A 15,507-nucleotide genomic window follows, 5' to 3' on the forward strand; every position below is an offset into this window, starting at 1 on the left:
CTCCCTCTCTCTCTCTCTCTCTCTCTCTCTCTCAAACACACACACACACACACACACACACACACACACACACACAGTGTCTTTAGGGTAAGAAGGGCAGAACAGGGCTTTGAAAAAAGTGGGAATAGTCAGAAGAACAATACATCACCCAATCACGCAGTTTAGGAACTTACCAAGGAGAAAGCAGCTGCACCCAGGATGCTGGCAGCACTGTCCAGCTGAGTAGCAGTTTCCATGGTGTTGAATCCTACTTAGTAATGACTCTCAGCCGCTCTAGGCCTGGGAGTGTTTGGGGGAGATAAAAGCCAAGCTGCATGCAGTGACTCTGACCTGTTTTTCAGTTCTAGACAAGTTTCTGATGTGCTTGCAGAAACTTTGACTTTCTAGATGTGAGCATGAGGGTTTCCTTTGCAGTTATTGCTGCCTGCTTTAAGGCAATGTTTTCTGGGGTTTTTTTGTTTGTTTGTTTTGATGGGTTTGTTTTTTTGGTTTTGTTTTTGCTTATTGTTACTTAACTCTCCTTGCAAAGTTTGCTAGAGTCTCCATGCTGATGAGCTGCCAATTTGCATTCTGCTGCCTCCCAATAATCACCTGCCCACAGCACCAACATTACCCTACTTCTTAGGTCTCTGTTCTTCTATTTTCCATCTTGAAGTGCTTGTTTGTTATTCTCATTTTAAGCCTGGGGAATTCTCTTGCTCTCACTGACTTTTAGCCTTATTCAGGTAATGTGGCATCTGTCAGTTTCAGTAACAGAGCTTGAGCATCAAAGCCTTAGGCACCTGGTCTGTGTCCTGAGGAATGATCATGCTGGAGTGGTCTGCATTGTCAGAGGTGGACACTGGGGAACTCCTGATAGCCCACCTTCTAAACAAGCACTCGCTGAGCAGTTGCTAAAGCTGAACTTTCAAGGGGAATGTGTAATAAAGCCAGGAATACTAGAGTGGGCTAAGTTCCATTGCTTATAAACTTTGTGATGGGGGCAAAGTACTTACCTGGGCTGCCACAAGGATTAAGTGCCAAGGTGTATGTAAAGCACTGTGTAGTGTGTAGCAGTCAGAACTTTGCTCTCAGGCCGCCGGTGACTATGGCTCAGCTCTGCCCATTGGAGTCATGTGCCTGGGGCTTGTCACCAGGCTTGCTGATGTTTCTGCTTCCTTGCTGGTAGACTGGGTAATGATAGTACCTAGCTTGCCAGTTTGCAAAAATTAAATGAAATGATAATAATAAGTCCCATTTGCTGATTATTTACTCTGTTGTTGTCTAAGTGCTTTACAAGAATTGGCATATATATTTATGGGTAGTTATGCCAATGCATAAAAATAAAAATATTGTATGCTAAAAAGCATTTGGTGTCCATGTGTGTATATAAAGAGATTTATTTCAGTTATACACAATTGTATAGATCTATATGTACAATCATATTATGTAATGTATCAGAGATAAGAAATATATATGTTATTTGAATCTCTAAAATGTATATGGATTCATCTAAATTATACAGATAGATACAGATATGATTTAAAATAAAAATGCTCTATGTTAGGCTAAGTGCTTTACATGTTTTAATACATCTTATTCTCACAGGAAACTTATGAGGTAGGTACCACTATCATCTACATTTTGTAGATGAAATAATTGAAGTACAAAGGCTAAGAGACTTTCAAGATGACTGTCTTACATATGTCTATATATAGGTAGTTGTGTGTATGTAAGTGAATATATTAAATATGTGTTTTGTAAAGTGCCTGAAATTGTATTTAAACAATGTTAGCTAATTTTATTATTATTTCTTTTATTCTCAGTACAAGCTACAACATTGGTTCCCTTTAGAAAATGACATTGTTAGTGTTAAAAGAATCTTAGGTGTTTTCTTCATGATACCACCTTGCCATCCAAAAAATATTTCCCCTTTGAGATTGTTGGTAAATTCCCTTGACAACCCAGATATCTATGATCAAAGCACCCTGATTACCTAGGCCACAGAGAAAGAAACACCTTTTTAGTGGCTCACCCCCACTTTTCCATCAGAGCGATGAGTGCATAGCATATGGCATAAGAATGGACTCTCCCAGGAGGCTCTTCAAAAGTGCCAAGGGTTCAGGTACTCCTGTTCAACCCCCAATCTACGTCACTTAGGACTTCAGATAACAGCAGTGGGAAACCCTGATTTTACCCATGAGTTGGAGGACTCTGCTTTGGGTTATGTGATAGACTGGCCTTTGTTCAATATCAAACATCAAATTGAATCCTCAGCAATTGCACAATGAGAATTTCATATCCTTTAGAAAATTGCAGTTAGTGACTTTACATACAAATCTCCCAAATATGTAATGTGTGTGTGTGCACGAGCACACACATTGTCCAATAGTGAATAAAGAAACAGCCTTTTTATGTTTTCTCACAAAATGACTTTTTTATCTTTTCTCATGTGAGAATATCATTTCAGCCCTTATTGTTAACTTTATTGGTGAAGAAAAATTAGGTTGTCCTGAGCAAGGTTGAGAATGTACATTGATATACAGAGGTAACGTGTAGGTAGGTACTTATGTGTGTGTGCACACCTGTATACACCTGCACATACATGTTGATTGGTTCTCTTGACATTACAAGGCTCCAATTTGCAGGGAGAGTCAAACAAGAGCACCATCAGGAAGTTCTCTGGAAGATGGCCCCTCTCAAACAGCAATGGTCCTCAGCCTTGGTAGTGCCGAAAGCAGACTGGGCCCATGGGCTTTCTCAACAAACTCCTCACATGGTTCTAAGAGAGGACTGAACATCAGAGGGATAGGATCGCAGCAGTAAAGGGCTTTTGCTGTATGTGCACTTGTGCATGTATGTAGTGGGTATAAGAGTACGTGTACATGTTTGTGTGCTGTGTGCTTTCCTGGAAGAATAGAGTGCTCACCAGAGCTCCCTTTACATAAAAGGTGGCTACTTTCCAGGAAGTAGAAACAGCCTTCAGATGTCATCAGGACCTCAGGATGTTCAGGGGAAAATGGGATAGGACTGAGATGGTTGTCTAAGCAACTAAATTGCACCTGTACTGTTTTAATTTTGTTTTGTTTTAACATGGTGATTTCACTGTTTAATTAAAATATTGTTTTAAGAAAAAATTACAGGTGGGATGAGGTTCTACCTCCTGGGCATTGGCCATGGAAAAACAAGTAACAGCCTCTGTTTACGCACAAAGCATGTGCATCGCATATGGGCTTCCTTTGGGCTTATTTGCTCACCTCTGTCCACATTGCAGGTGACAAGCATTTGCATTTGTTTCTGGAGCCTTTTAAGAATCCCTTTCATTGCTGTCACCATTTTTATTTACTTTACATTTTACATAAAATGTATATACTTATCTTCATTTTAGAGAAGAGCCTAGTTTTGGAAAGTCTAATGTAAACTACCGCTTTTTAAATCTATACTTACATCCTCATAATTAGACAGAGTAGGGGGTCAATTATAAACCAGCATTTTAGGGAGATAATTATCTCCCTCCTTGCCATATGCCAGGATAAAGCTAGTCACTTTTTTGTTTTAATTAACATATTTTTAAGGATGGTACTAGAAGCCCAGGTTTAACACCACCACCACCATCATCACCATCACCACAAATAAAAGGGCAGAATTTTGGGAAGAGGGCATAAGTTCCTGGCTCAGACAGATCCTCACTTACTTCCAACAAGTTGCTAGAAATGACTTTAGGCAAATCATTATGACCTATTAATTCTTATCATCTTTGCTTATAAAATGAGAGCAATGCTGTTTTCAAGGATCAATTGACATAGGGTAATGGAAGTTCATTGTAACCCTCACAGTTCACTATACTATAAGGAGTTTACAGAGAAGGGGCCATTAACTACACTTGACATGGTATAATAATTGCTATTAAGACAGCCTGTGTTATATGTTACACAGCTGTGTGTCGAACTCAGGGTAAGACTGCTCTCTCATTTCTAAAGTTGAGAGCTGAAAGTTCTCATTGAGCCAGGAGAGAATATTTCCCAACAGCTAAAGATGCCTGTTTTGGAATGCCTGGCCTTGTCACTTCTTGGTGTGTGATTTCAGGTAACTTAACTTCTTTGTGCCTCAGTTTCCTCACTGTAAATAAGAATAGCTTACAATTTATGAAGTTTGTATCTGGCTGGTGTGGCTCAATGGACTGGGTGCCAGCCTGCAAACTGAAAGGTCACTGGTTCAATTCCTGGTCAGGGCACATGCCTGGGTTGAGGGCCAGATCCTCAGTTGGGGGTGTGTGAGTGGCAGTTGATCTGTGTTTCTCTCGCACATCATTGATGTTTCTGTCCCTCTCTTTCTCCTCCCTTCCCCTCCCTCTAAAAACAAATAAATAAAATCTTTAAAAAAACTATGAAGTACATAGTTTTTTTAAGTTTAAGCAAGCCCATCACATAGATTGTTTATTTATTCTGCACAGCAATATTAAGAGGCATGTATTACTAACATCCTGATTTATGGATGAAAAACAAAGGCACAGAACTTTGGTTTATCTTGTCCTGGGTTGCAGCTAGCAGGTGACAGAATCAGGATTCAAACTCACAACATCTGCTTCTAGATCCCACAGTTTTAAAACCTTTGAATGTGTTACCAACTTGCTAAGAGTATCAAGATAATTGAATGAGATAAGAGTAAGATACTATTAAGATAACTAAATGGGGTAGATAATTCAATCCTGCTGGGAGTATTAAATCATTAAATGAAATAAGGAACACAAGAACCTGAACTGGATTCTTGGCTCATAGTAAGCACTAAATAAAGGTAAACTTAACACTTACTATTTTTTTCATCTTCATCATACAAGCCTCCCCATCACCAAAGTTGAATTAATCACCAGAACAGATGTTTCAGTGAAATGCACAGTTTGTTTTGGTTGTTGATCCAAAGACTGACATTTCCATGCCGAGGAATAGCCCGGTGTGCCAAACAGCCAGTGCACCAGCAGAAGGTACCACCAGTGCCTATGGCAGCCTACTGCTCGCCTGGGCAGCCCCTCACCATGTCCCCTGATGGACACAAGTACAGCCACATGTGTGGATTAGGAATGTACCCTTGAAGGAAACACACGGAAGCCAAAGGACTCAGAACACCGACTCACAGGTACCTTTTCAGACTAAGCTTTTATTTTTTGATATTACAAACCAGTTTTCTTTATTCACAAACCACTGTAAGTGATATAAACACTAATTTCTAAAGACAGATATACACATTTTCTGGGTTTGCAGATTGCATGATGTGTGTCTTAAGAAGTCACTATATGCCACACATGATATTAATCTTTTTTCATAATTCATAATAGCAATAGTTATTTAGATAAATGAAAACATTCCAAATAAATACTGTTTTAAAAAATCCAAAATGTTTGTTTACATCTCTGACATACATTTTAAAATGACTTGTTGGCATCTTGGAGGAGTGCCTAGACAAAAGATTCTGCAACATCAGTTGGCACCCACTTGCTCTAAATGATTTTATTAAAACTACATACAATCATGGGGGAAAAGTACAGCTCATCGATGAAAATCAAAACTGCAAATTAATTTTACTTTAACCAACACAGTAAGAATTCTATGTTTGTGATTCCAAATACAATGCAAATTCTGAATTGTGAAATTTGAGGCAATTGAGAGAAATCTGTTTATTCTCCCTAGCCCCCGGCTTTTTGATCTCTCTCCCCTCCAGGGTAGGATGCCGTAGCATTTTAATAAATTGTTGTCTTTAAAAACATCAACCAGGCATCCATTGTCATCAGATTGTTTCCCAGGTGGGGGAATGAGAACGTCTTAGTGATGCTATAAAACACCCTTTTGCCCCCTCCCTCCCCCACCCAAAGAAGTCTGCTGAAAAGGACATTGTATATGCTTTGGGCTGCTAAGCAGTTTCCCCCCTTTCTCTCATTTCAAGGTAACGGTCATCTGCCTTAGATATCGAAGCTACAGAAACTTGGTTTTCAAATCTTGTGAAACTTTATTGATGGTTTAATATCCAACCGATCTTACTGCATGCACATAGGATGACAAGAATGCTGGATCACAAACACTTTTTTTTTTAAAGTTTTGTTTGGTTTTGTTTGAAAGCAGAGTTGTTACAGCGGATTGGCAGGTTCACAGCGGTGAGTTGATAACTTACTAAAGTGCTTGCCAGAGGGCCCGCACTATACACATGAAGATTTAACTAGGGCAGCAGAACTACTGGGGACAGCTTGCTGCTGTTTGTTGAATTTAAATACAAAAACAGGAAGACCCGTGACAGATACCCCAACTTAGGTTAACTTGTAAACAGGACAACATGGAAGGAGTTCAAACAGAAGTAATTCAGACAAACTGCAATTTTTCGGCCGTGTCCCTCTGGCCCTGCTTCAGAGGTGGGGGTACTCTGTTCTTTGGGGAGAAAGAGGGTAGGCCTACTTTTTTGCTTCCTTCTGACAAGTGTCCTGGGCCTTGGAGACAGAACTAAAGGTACTGATTTGAGATAATCCCTGGGGACCAAGAGGAATGAATGGTGGGGCAGGCTCTCACGTACTGAAAAATTGCAGGTTGCTCACATAATACAGTCATGTTTCAAAAAGTACCAAGCTGATGAAAATACCGTGATTATCTCTACTCAATGATTGCAATACTTGTAAAATGCTTCTATAAATCCAAATATGATTATCATGTAATTCCATAAAAATTATACGTCTGTCTCTAACAGTTGTTCTACTAGGCTAAAACTAAAGCTTCATAGACTGTTTCTAGAACTTAACAACTCCACTGCACAGATGTAAATTTTATACATTTTTTTAACTGGTACAAAGAATTTAAGTTTTTATTACTTTCTTTTTTTGGAAAAAAAGAAAAAAATAGAAACAGTGCTTTTTATCACCTTTTTATTAATGTTATTTTTCCCTCCCATAATATAAAAGTCAGCAATGATATCAATAATTTATTATACTGGAAGAAATATAAAAAGAATGCTTGTTGATGGCCTAACTAGCAGTTTTTGCCTAAATAACTAGCGGCTGGTTAAGAAGCTGAATACTGCCGGGGGGAATGGTTTAAAGGGTGGGTTTGCACAGCTTCATTCAACTTGGATGCACAAGGGCTGCTAGAAGCACCCCCTTAACAGCATAACCTTTGGCCTGAACTGACAATGAGTAACTTAGAACCGTTGCTATATGATCGTTGGTGCAGTGGGTCGTTTAGATTCATCAGTTACTATTTTTTTTCATTTAGTCAACCCCAGTCCCAATCCCCTAAGTCCCTCCCACCCTTCCCCTTTCATAAAATAAAATAATGCAGATGCAGAAAAAATGACTACTGTAGTCACTTACACTCTTCCCGAACAGCTGATAACCCCAGTAGCTTAATATTCAGCATATATAATTCATTTACATGATAAAGCACTCTGGATATGGCCCTAAACCAGTTTTTATTCATAGCTAGCATCTCTCTAGATCAACCACAAAAAAAAACTCCTACAGCCAGCAACCAAACTACGGAACCTTCAGAAATTAAAGACCCACAATATTAAAATACACAGAACAAAATATCTGAGGTATAAGATAAAAAATGTAATTTTTTTTCCTCTTTTTAGTTTTTAGAGTTGCTAAAATGATGCACTACTGCATGTATTGCAATACCCAGGCCTCGGAAAGCTTCCTTTCTCCCCACATTGGAAGGTTTTTATGGTTTTGTCATTTAGTATGGAGCAAAACGGTTGTATCCCCCTCGGTATATACTAGCCTGCAATGAAGAAAGAACGAGACCCACATCATCAGCATGGCTCCTAGTCTTGGCATCAGTCAAGGGTGCAAAAGCATTCTGAAACAAAGCAATTTGAGGGGTGTGTTTTTTACATTTTCCTTTTGCAACACGTGGATCATCAAAAAAAGACTAATGTGAAAAATAGACACTCAAAATCAACCAAAATGGAGGCACCCCCTACCCATCCCAGGTCATTCTTGGAAAACTAGAGATAGGGCCAATCCTGACCTCCCCCAAAAGCTCCTTATACAGAAACTCCCAGTAAAATAAAATTCTGTCAGCCAGTCCTGGTAGCTAAAAGGATACAGATACAAACTGGACCACTGAAGGATGTACCCTGTCTCAGCCTGTTTGCTTGTTTGATTCATTAACACTATGTTCCATCAGGAAAAGCTCAATCTACACTCAAGAGGTTGAATGTAGATGACTGATTGAATGGAGTAATTCAACTCTCCTTTCCAACATGTAACTCAAGTGGACTAGGTGTTGAAGCAGAGTTGCTGAATGCAAAATCAGGATGAAAATTTAAATCAGCTTCTTACTTGACTTGGCTCAATGAGCTGTGTAGGATTTGCTCTTAAGAGGGGAGTTGTACAGATGAATTGCTTGATGTAACTGAGCTTGTGCAAAAGAATACGGTTCCCAGATCGTGGCTGAATTTCTATGACCACGCTCCAGCGAATTGTTTGCCCATGGCTTTAGACAGCTACAAGGTGGCACTTAACTTATTTCCTTTTTCTAAAAGTTTTGGCGATTCAAATGAATGCCTATGGGGATTGAGTTTTAGGATAAGGACTGATATTCTTGATCCCAAGCAGAAAGCTGCATGCCAAAAGCTTTGTAATGATTGCATACGCTCTCACGTGATGGGCACGTCTTACTGTACTCAAGAATTTTAGTGCATAGAAGTTTGAACAAGTACAGGCAAATTCACCCACCCTCACCTCCCCTTTTTGCCCTCCCCCCACCCCCCAAACAAAAACCCAAACCCCCCAAAACAAAAGACAACCCCCAAACCCAGCTGATTCTTCCTAATTCCTTATGTACTAGGCACACACACAAAGTGTGCCCCTGTCTATTTTCTTTCCTGGGCGACTATGACTTTAAACATGAATTGTAATAGGGGAGGAGAGGCAGTCAGATTCTCAGCTGCCTGACAGCAGAGGCCTGGAAGTGTGCAGCTTAGCTCCTCTGAAGTCTGTGCTGGGGCTGGAACCTTGGGGCTATGTGAATGAGCAGCAAGGGAGGAAAAAAAAAGAAAAAAAAAGTTCTGCATTGACACTGCATTCTGTTAGTGATGGATTTAATTATCAAAATGACTAATTATTCCATTAAGGTAAGTGCTCTGCTAGGTGAGACTTGCAAAATTAGAAATATAATAACTTACATGCACTACATTGCCAAGAAATTAAGACATTTATCAAGTTTACTGGGAGGATTAATGTGGCATTTTAGCTGCTGTTAGATTAGCACAAGAGACAAATTCAATTAAGGGAAAGTGAGAGGACGTCAACAGTCAACCCATATGAAGGTCCCAGCTGGGGAAGGGAAGGGAGGCAGGAAAAAGTGAGGAAGAGGTGGAGTTGGTACTCACCATGGCACCAACGCCGTAGGTGGGGGCTGGAGCAAGTGTGTGGTGGTAGGGGTCGGCAGCATAAACTCGTCCGTAACTGAAAGGAAAACAGAGGTGAAGATTAATCCATAATATGTGGTTACAAACTAATAATAACAACCACGAAATGCAAAATACCAAGACAATGTGGAAGGGACCTATTCATCCTCATAAATAAGAAACATACTCCAATCTTACACATAACATGAAAAAGTCCATCTGTGTGTAGCACATTCTTTTATCCATTTAACATGGCTGGAAATATCCTCTCTCTCATAAGACCTTTTCTAACTGCTCATATAGCTACCTTAGAGACTGAGGCAGGCAAAGGAAAAAAAGAAAGAAAGAAAAAAGAAAAAACACTGGAAAAAATGGTTTTTAAGAAGCCCAGTATCCAGAGAAGACATGTTAATACTCAAGAGAGTCCTTTTCCCCTAATTTAGCTGTCACTAATCAAATGAGACAGGTGGATGAAAAAGAGTGAAGTGACCCAGTCTGTGCAGTTAGGGTCCAATATCTTAGATTGTAAAGAGAAAATGCACTCAAACTGAAGCATCCGTGAAGGGTTTGCAGGACCCTCACCCCCACCATACTGAGGAATTAGAACTGATTTGATTTCAACCCTATCACTCCAGAACTTCTATCTCATCGATCTCTGGCCAGGTTTCAAACACTATTTCTTAATGACATTTCCTTATCTTTTTTTTCTGTCTGTTTACCATCCACCTCACTCCACTGCCATGACTTCCAGTTCAGGTTTCACAATAAAAATAAAGGGATGGAAGCCTGTCGCATTCAGTGGCTACCGAGTGTCTGAGACTGAACGATGCCACAAATCAGAAATCAGGGTTTGGAGAAGTTAAGTCATTTGCTCAAGGTCGCAGAACTAGACAGAGATAGTACTGATCTTTAAATTTATCAGAGCAACTGGAATGCTCTTTCCATGGTGGCATGTACTCTTACTTAAGCAACCTGCCAGGTATCTTCTTGAAAGTAGTTTGGATAATGCTCTTTCAGTAAGGATTAAAGCTGAGATGCAATCTTAAATGGGGTTCCTGGATGCAGAGTCTGAAATAGAGATTCTTGTGCATATGAAGAAGGGGAAGGGGAAAGAGGCAGGCAGTTCCAGAGCAAGGGATAAATAGAAAAGCTACAGACTAGCTTTGACCTGATCCCATGAGTTGTAACCTAGACTTAATTCCCACCTGGAGGTAAATGGGTGGGTTTTTTTAACGCTCATTTAGGTTAAGCGTTAGCTCTGGGTCCTCCTGAGGGGTGCAGGATGGCTTCTGAGTTCAAGTGGCTTTCTTGGCCAGAGGGTAATCCCCTGAAAAAGGGTGTGGCTGAGCACCATTAAATGGCAACAGCAGCTGGGGGATGGATGTACCAGCCACTAAATGGGAAGTATGTGGATTATCAACAGCTTTTGACTCTTAGACTTTTCCTTAAAGAATGAAGGAACAAGGCATGCAGAAATGGTTTGTCTGTAGTATCAACTACAATCAACCTTAAGCCACCGCCCATGTCCTGGAGTCTAATTTGCATACATTTTATTCCTCTCCCTTCTTATCTTTTCTCCATTTTGCTTTCAATCTTCTTGCTCATAGCTGATGGATAAGAATGTACTGGATGGTAGTACATTACCATGGTCTGACATTATTGCTTACATCACAGAGCCTGGAAAGGTAGGAAGAAGCTGGGTGAAGAAGCTTCTAACTCTTAGGCTCTGAGGTAGACTCCAAGTGGAAGTAAGAAGTGATTCTACCAGTTCTCATTTGACAGGTCTTATTCCTAAACCCTCCTTGCCTGTTTCAAAGGGCACTGAGCTCAAATAATCCAGATGAAGCTTTTGGCTTCAACGCAGTGTGTTCTCTTGATCTTCAAAAGCATGACATGAATGGATATTTCTTTTCTGGGGGGAAACTCTTGTGAAACAGTCAACCCTGCCCCTTGCATTTCATTCCTTGGGATGCTCCCTAGTCTGTTGGCTCATCAAAAATGGCCTTCAAAGATTCTCCTTCTCTCAGGAAGGAAAAACAGATGGAAGTCCAAGACAGAGGGTATGTTAAAAGAAGAACAATGATGATTTTTTGTGAAGAAATCACTTATTCAGGGAGGTCACTCATGAAACCTGGGCCTTGATCCACGTAAAATTAGAAGTAGATATTAATAGGTATAAAAGAACATGAGATATAACTTTGTCACTGACTTTTATTTTATGAGAAAGTAAAGTTAATAGTCTAGAGGGGAAAAAACACTGTTAATAAGATTATTTTCAATGCACTTTCACCCAGCAAAGCTCACTGTATGAACAAGACATAAACTACAAAAACTGGAAACCCTTGGAAATGTACTAAGTGATACCACAGCACGGTGTTCCTTCAAAAGGAGGGTGAAGATGCAAATTCAGATCAATTGTTTTTTAAAATGTAATTTGGGGAATGGTTTTACTATGGCAAAATTTTCTCTTTGGGGGAGGTGACATATTGGTAGCCTGAATGTACTGCACGAAAACGTACTCCCACCTTCTCCTCCTACATACTTTAATTGTAAATTCTTATTTGTTTATAACACTGGGCAGAGCTTCAACCTTTGTGGAAAGCCCAAGGTAACAATTTGGCAACATTTTCTTCCACGGCAGAATTAAAATACAGCAGTGCTCAACTATTCCTCATAAATGAGCAGGCGCCTCTTCTCCTCGGGGTGACCTCTACCTTCAGAATCCAATGGTTTTATTATGATTAATAAATTTCATTTCCACAGAGGAAAAGGGACCATGTCAGCTCAAACTGAAAGCAAGAAAGCTTCTTTTCAAATGCAAATTTCTGAACACGCCCTTGTGTGACACTCCAATTTAGACACAAGGTCATTGAAGGAGATGTGGACTCTAGCGTTACTCTTGCAACAGATATGCCAGGAAGGTCAGTGACCTCATGTCCTCAGAGCTGGCTAAGCACTCCCTGAAGGAAGAAGAGTGATTCCCAGCGACCTCAGAGGAGTGATGGGAAAATGTGTTATGACTGCCATGTTTATGAGTGATCTGCACATTCAGTCACCTTTCACACCACCCATCCTTGGCCAAAGTGGACAATAGTGCAATCAGGTCATGATGCTCTCTGTTTCCCCACATCCCATCCATCAGAAATTACAGATCAATTCTTACATGTGTCCACTTCATTCAGTTCATACTACCACCATCCTAATATCACCAACCAATATTTCAAACAATAGAACCAAATCAACAACAGCCTCAAGTCAAGTCTCATCTCTTTGGTTCTAATTTTGCCTCTTTAAACCACCAGCCATTTATATCTATTAAACCTATCTGTTGTCTGTCTATCTATCCATCTATCTATTTATCTATCTATCTCTATGAAGTCTATATACCTAATCTATCTATCTGTATCAAAGCCATCTATTCATCCATCTACCTAGTTAAATATAAATCTTTATAAACCTAGTTATATCACTTCTTTGTTTAAAATGCTGCAATGATTTTCCATTGATTCTAGAAAAAAATCCAAACTTGCATGAATCACCCCTGCCCCTTTCTTGTCCTCTCACACACCCCTCTACTGGGCTATGTGAGAGAACAAGACACCTCTACACCACCTCCTTGTTTACTGGGTTCCACACTGGGCTCTTCAATACTCTGTGGACACAAGCAAATTCATTCTCTTCTTAGGGCTTTGGCACTTGTTCATACTCCACCTGAATTGCTTCCTTATCTTCTTTATGTCTCAGATCAAATGTCACCTACCCAGAGTGATGCCTCCTTTCCTGAACACTCTTTCTTAAGCACAATTTCCCACCCCCTCCTCACCCTTCCTGTAATGCAGTAAATCTCTATTGATTTTGCTTACTCCTCTCCCTGATTTACCTGTCCCCCTTCCTGGAATGCCAGCCTCTATGGGCACATATGAAAACGGGGGGCTGAATCTGTTTTGTTTGCTTTTGTATCTCAGTGTCTAGCACAGCACTGTCCATGGTGCAGAGAAACAAGGAGTGGAGCCAATGCCACCATGTGAGTGAAGGCAGCAAGATGGAGGAGTAGAAAGGTGAGAAATGAGGCCTGGGAAGACCCTTGTACCCATCACTATGATTCTGTCAATGGCAAGATTTTTTCAGATAAGCTATCTGAAGATTTTAGTTCAGCTGCTCTCAGAGATGTTCAATACCCTTAAAGACACTCAGAAGAAAAGCTTCTGGGGGCTCTGGAAATAGAGTGTGTAACTTCACATCACCCATGAGAGGTCACAAAACATTGGCCACATCACCATAAAGCTCATTAAAACCCTTCAGGGAAAAGCCAAATAAACAAAGAAATAAAAGGTAACAGCTTGCAGCCATCATGTGCCCTTGTCTATTTTTGACCTTAGCAACAACTTCAAACCAGGAGGCCTAGCCCTGGTCCTGGGAAGGGCAAAGGCTTTGAGGCAAGAAGACCCAGGTCCAAGTTCAGCCTTTGCAATGTCCTTGCTCAATGACTTGGGCAAATCAATTTCTCTTGAGCCTCATTTCCTTGTTTATAAAATGGTATCATTCTGTCTGAGGCCTTCCTAATTCACAGATAAAGGACATGGAAAGAAACCAGACTCATTTTAAAGCAGTCTGCAGACAGAGGAGGTTATAATACAAGGGTTCTTATATAGATTTTCACAAGTCAATCCCTCACTCCTGCCCAAACTGTTGGTCTGTAGAAGGAACTGAAAGATCTATTCCAATATGATCATGTATAGCTCTAGCAATCAACTTACAGATACTTTTGGAGTTAAGATATATGTAATTTGTGAGTTACAGATGCAGTGTAAATTGCTATATTTGAACTTAAGGTTAAATAAATAAGTATGCTGCCTGTTGAATGGGAAATGAACCTGTGTTTGTGAAGTACTTTGTCAACTCTACTGAGTAATGTAAATATCACTTATTAAGAACATCTTCTAAATCTAGTTGAAATAAGCTGGATGCTCGTAAATACAATAAGGTTATGTTGGTAGCCTACACCAGGGTTTTAACAGTCAGGTGATTTTCTTCTAGGGATATAGTAAGAATACTGCAATTAATTTCACTCTCTATATTTCACTCTATATATTCCAACTAAGATCCTTGATGTCCCTGGGACCTGTTATTCCTACTTTAACATTACTTCTCCTTGCCTCTTGTCCCAGAAATAGCTGGGGGAATCCCAGTGGGGCAGAAAGATGAATAAATATCCTCTCCTCTCAGATCTATATCATAATGTGGCATAGATCTAGACAGCTCAACCCCAGCAAGTAGATACAAAGGCTATGGCCATGTTCTTACCACACAGAGAAGCACTGCAGAGTTAGCATTCAAAATAGGATACGTCACTAGAGATGAGGCTCTACATGGCACCCAGTCTCCACAGTGTCATTAGGGGCCACAGTGCTCTCCTAATTATATTTAAGACATAGTGTGTAAGTACTTGGGAAAATTAATCCATGCAAGGCATATACTAACCACAGAGTAAACAAACAGGGTACTTACTACACCATGGCCTTATAGTTCTAACGGCCTGCCATTTGGAGGGTAATGATTTAGCTAGAGCATGGTCTATGGTCTTAGACTTCAGTTGTTCACCTTGTCTTAGTGAATGTCTACAACTAAGAAAATATTCCTCTGTGACTGCTGTAGCCTTCTCCTAGGCAATGACTTAGACAAGACACATAAGTTAGAGGAAGTGTACCAGCCCCATAACTCAAAATAAAAACAAAACAAAACAAGCAAACAAAAAAACTGGCTCCAAATGCAGCTAAACCTCTAAGAAAGATACTGGTAGAAATGGGAGAAATTCTCTGAGATGAACAACATGGAATTACCTCAATTTCATTCTGAGATTTCTGAATTCTACTGCTGCTCACTTCCTTAGCTTAGAATTGAAACAATCATCCTCACAGATCACTTAGCATAGTTTTCAGCCTCGTGATTTTTGTCCTCAGAGGAGGGAGTAAAAGCATCTTCTGGGCTCTTAACTTGTCATTGGGGAGCCATGGCTTTGTCGTTGCTCATAGATGTGGGTCACACATCTGAACTGTGTGTACATAAGCATGGACATAGACCCAACACCTGTAGAATCTATGAGGAACAGACCATATCCCCATGGCAAATCAGATGGCA

General features: G+C 40.1%; 1 protein-coding gene across 13 annotated transcripts in view; it reads right to left on the bottom strand.

Moving 5' to 3' along the window:
• Window positions 1-5,113: 5,113 nt before the first annotated feature.
• Window positions 5,114-15,507, bottom strand: part of RBFOX1 (RNA binding fox-1 homolog 1) — a 1,508,648-nt gene continuing 1,498,254 nt past the window's right edge. For 6 of the 13 annotated variants that reach the window (XM_028527782.2, XM_028527789.2, XM_028527774.2 and 3 more), the window contains 2 exons: window positions 9,352-9,427; window positions 5,114-7,814 (listed from right to left, as the gene is read on the bottom strand). In XM_028527782.2, coding sequence (XP_028383583.1) covers window positions 7,692-7,814; window positions 9,352-9,427 — 199 coding nt within the window. In that variant the 3' untranslated portion in view covers window positions 5,114-7,691. Of the gene's footprint in view, window positions 7,815-8,735; window positions 8,981-9,351; window positions 9,428-15,507 lie in introns of those variants that run through there. The other 7 variants (XM_036019913.1, XM_036019906.1, XM_036019907.1 and 4 more) reach the window with 4 other exon arrangements.

This window comes from Phyllostomus discolor, chromosome 3, assembly GCF_004126475.2.
Source record: "Phyllostomus discolor isolate MPI-MPIP mPhyDis1 chromosome 3, mPhyDis1.pri.v3, whole genome shotgun sequence".
Taxonomy (NCBI): domain Eukaryota; kingdom Metazoa; phylum Chordata; class Mammalia; order Chiroptera; family Phyllostomidae; genus Phyllostomus; species Phyllostomus discolor.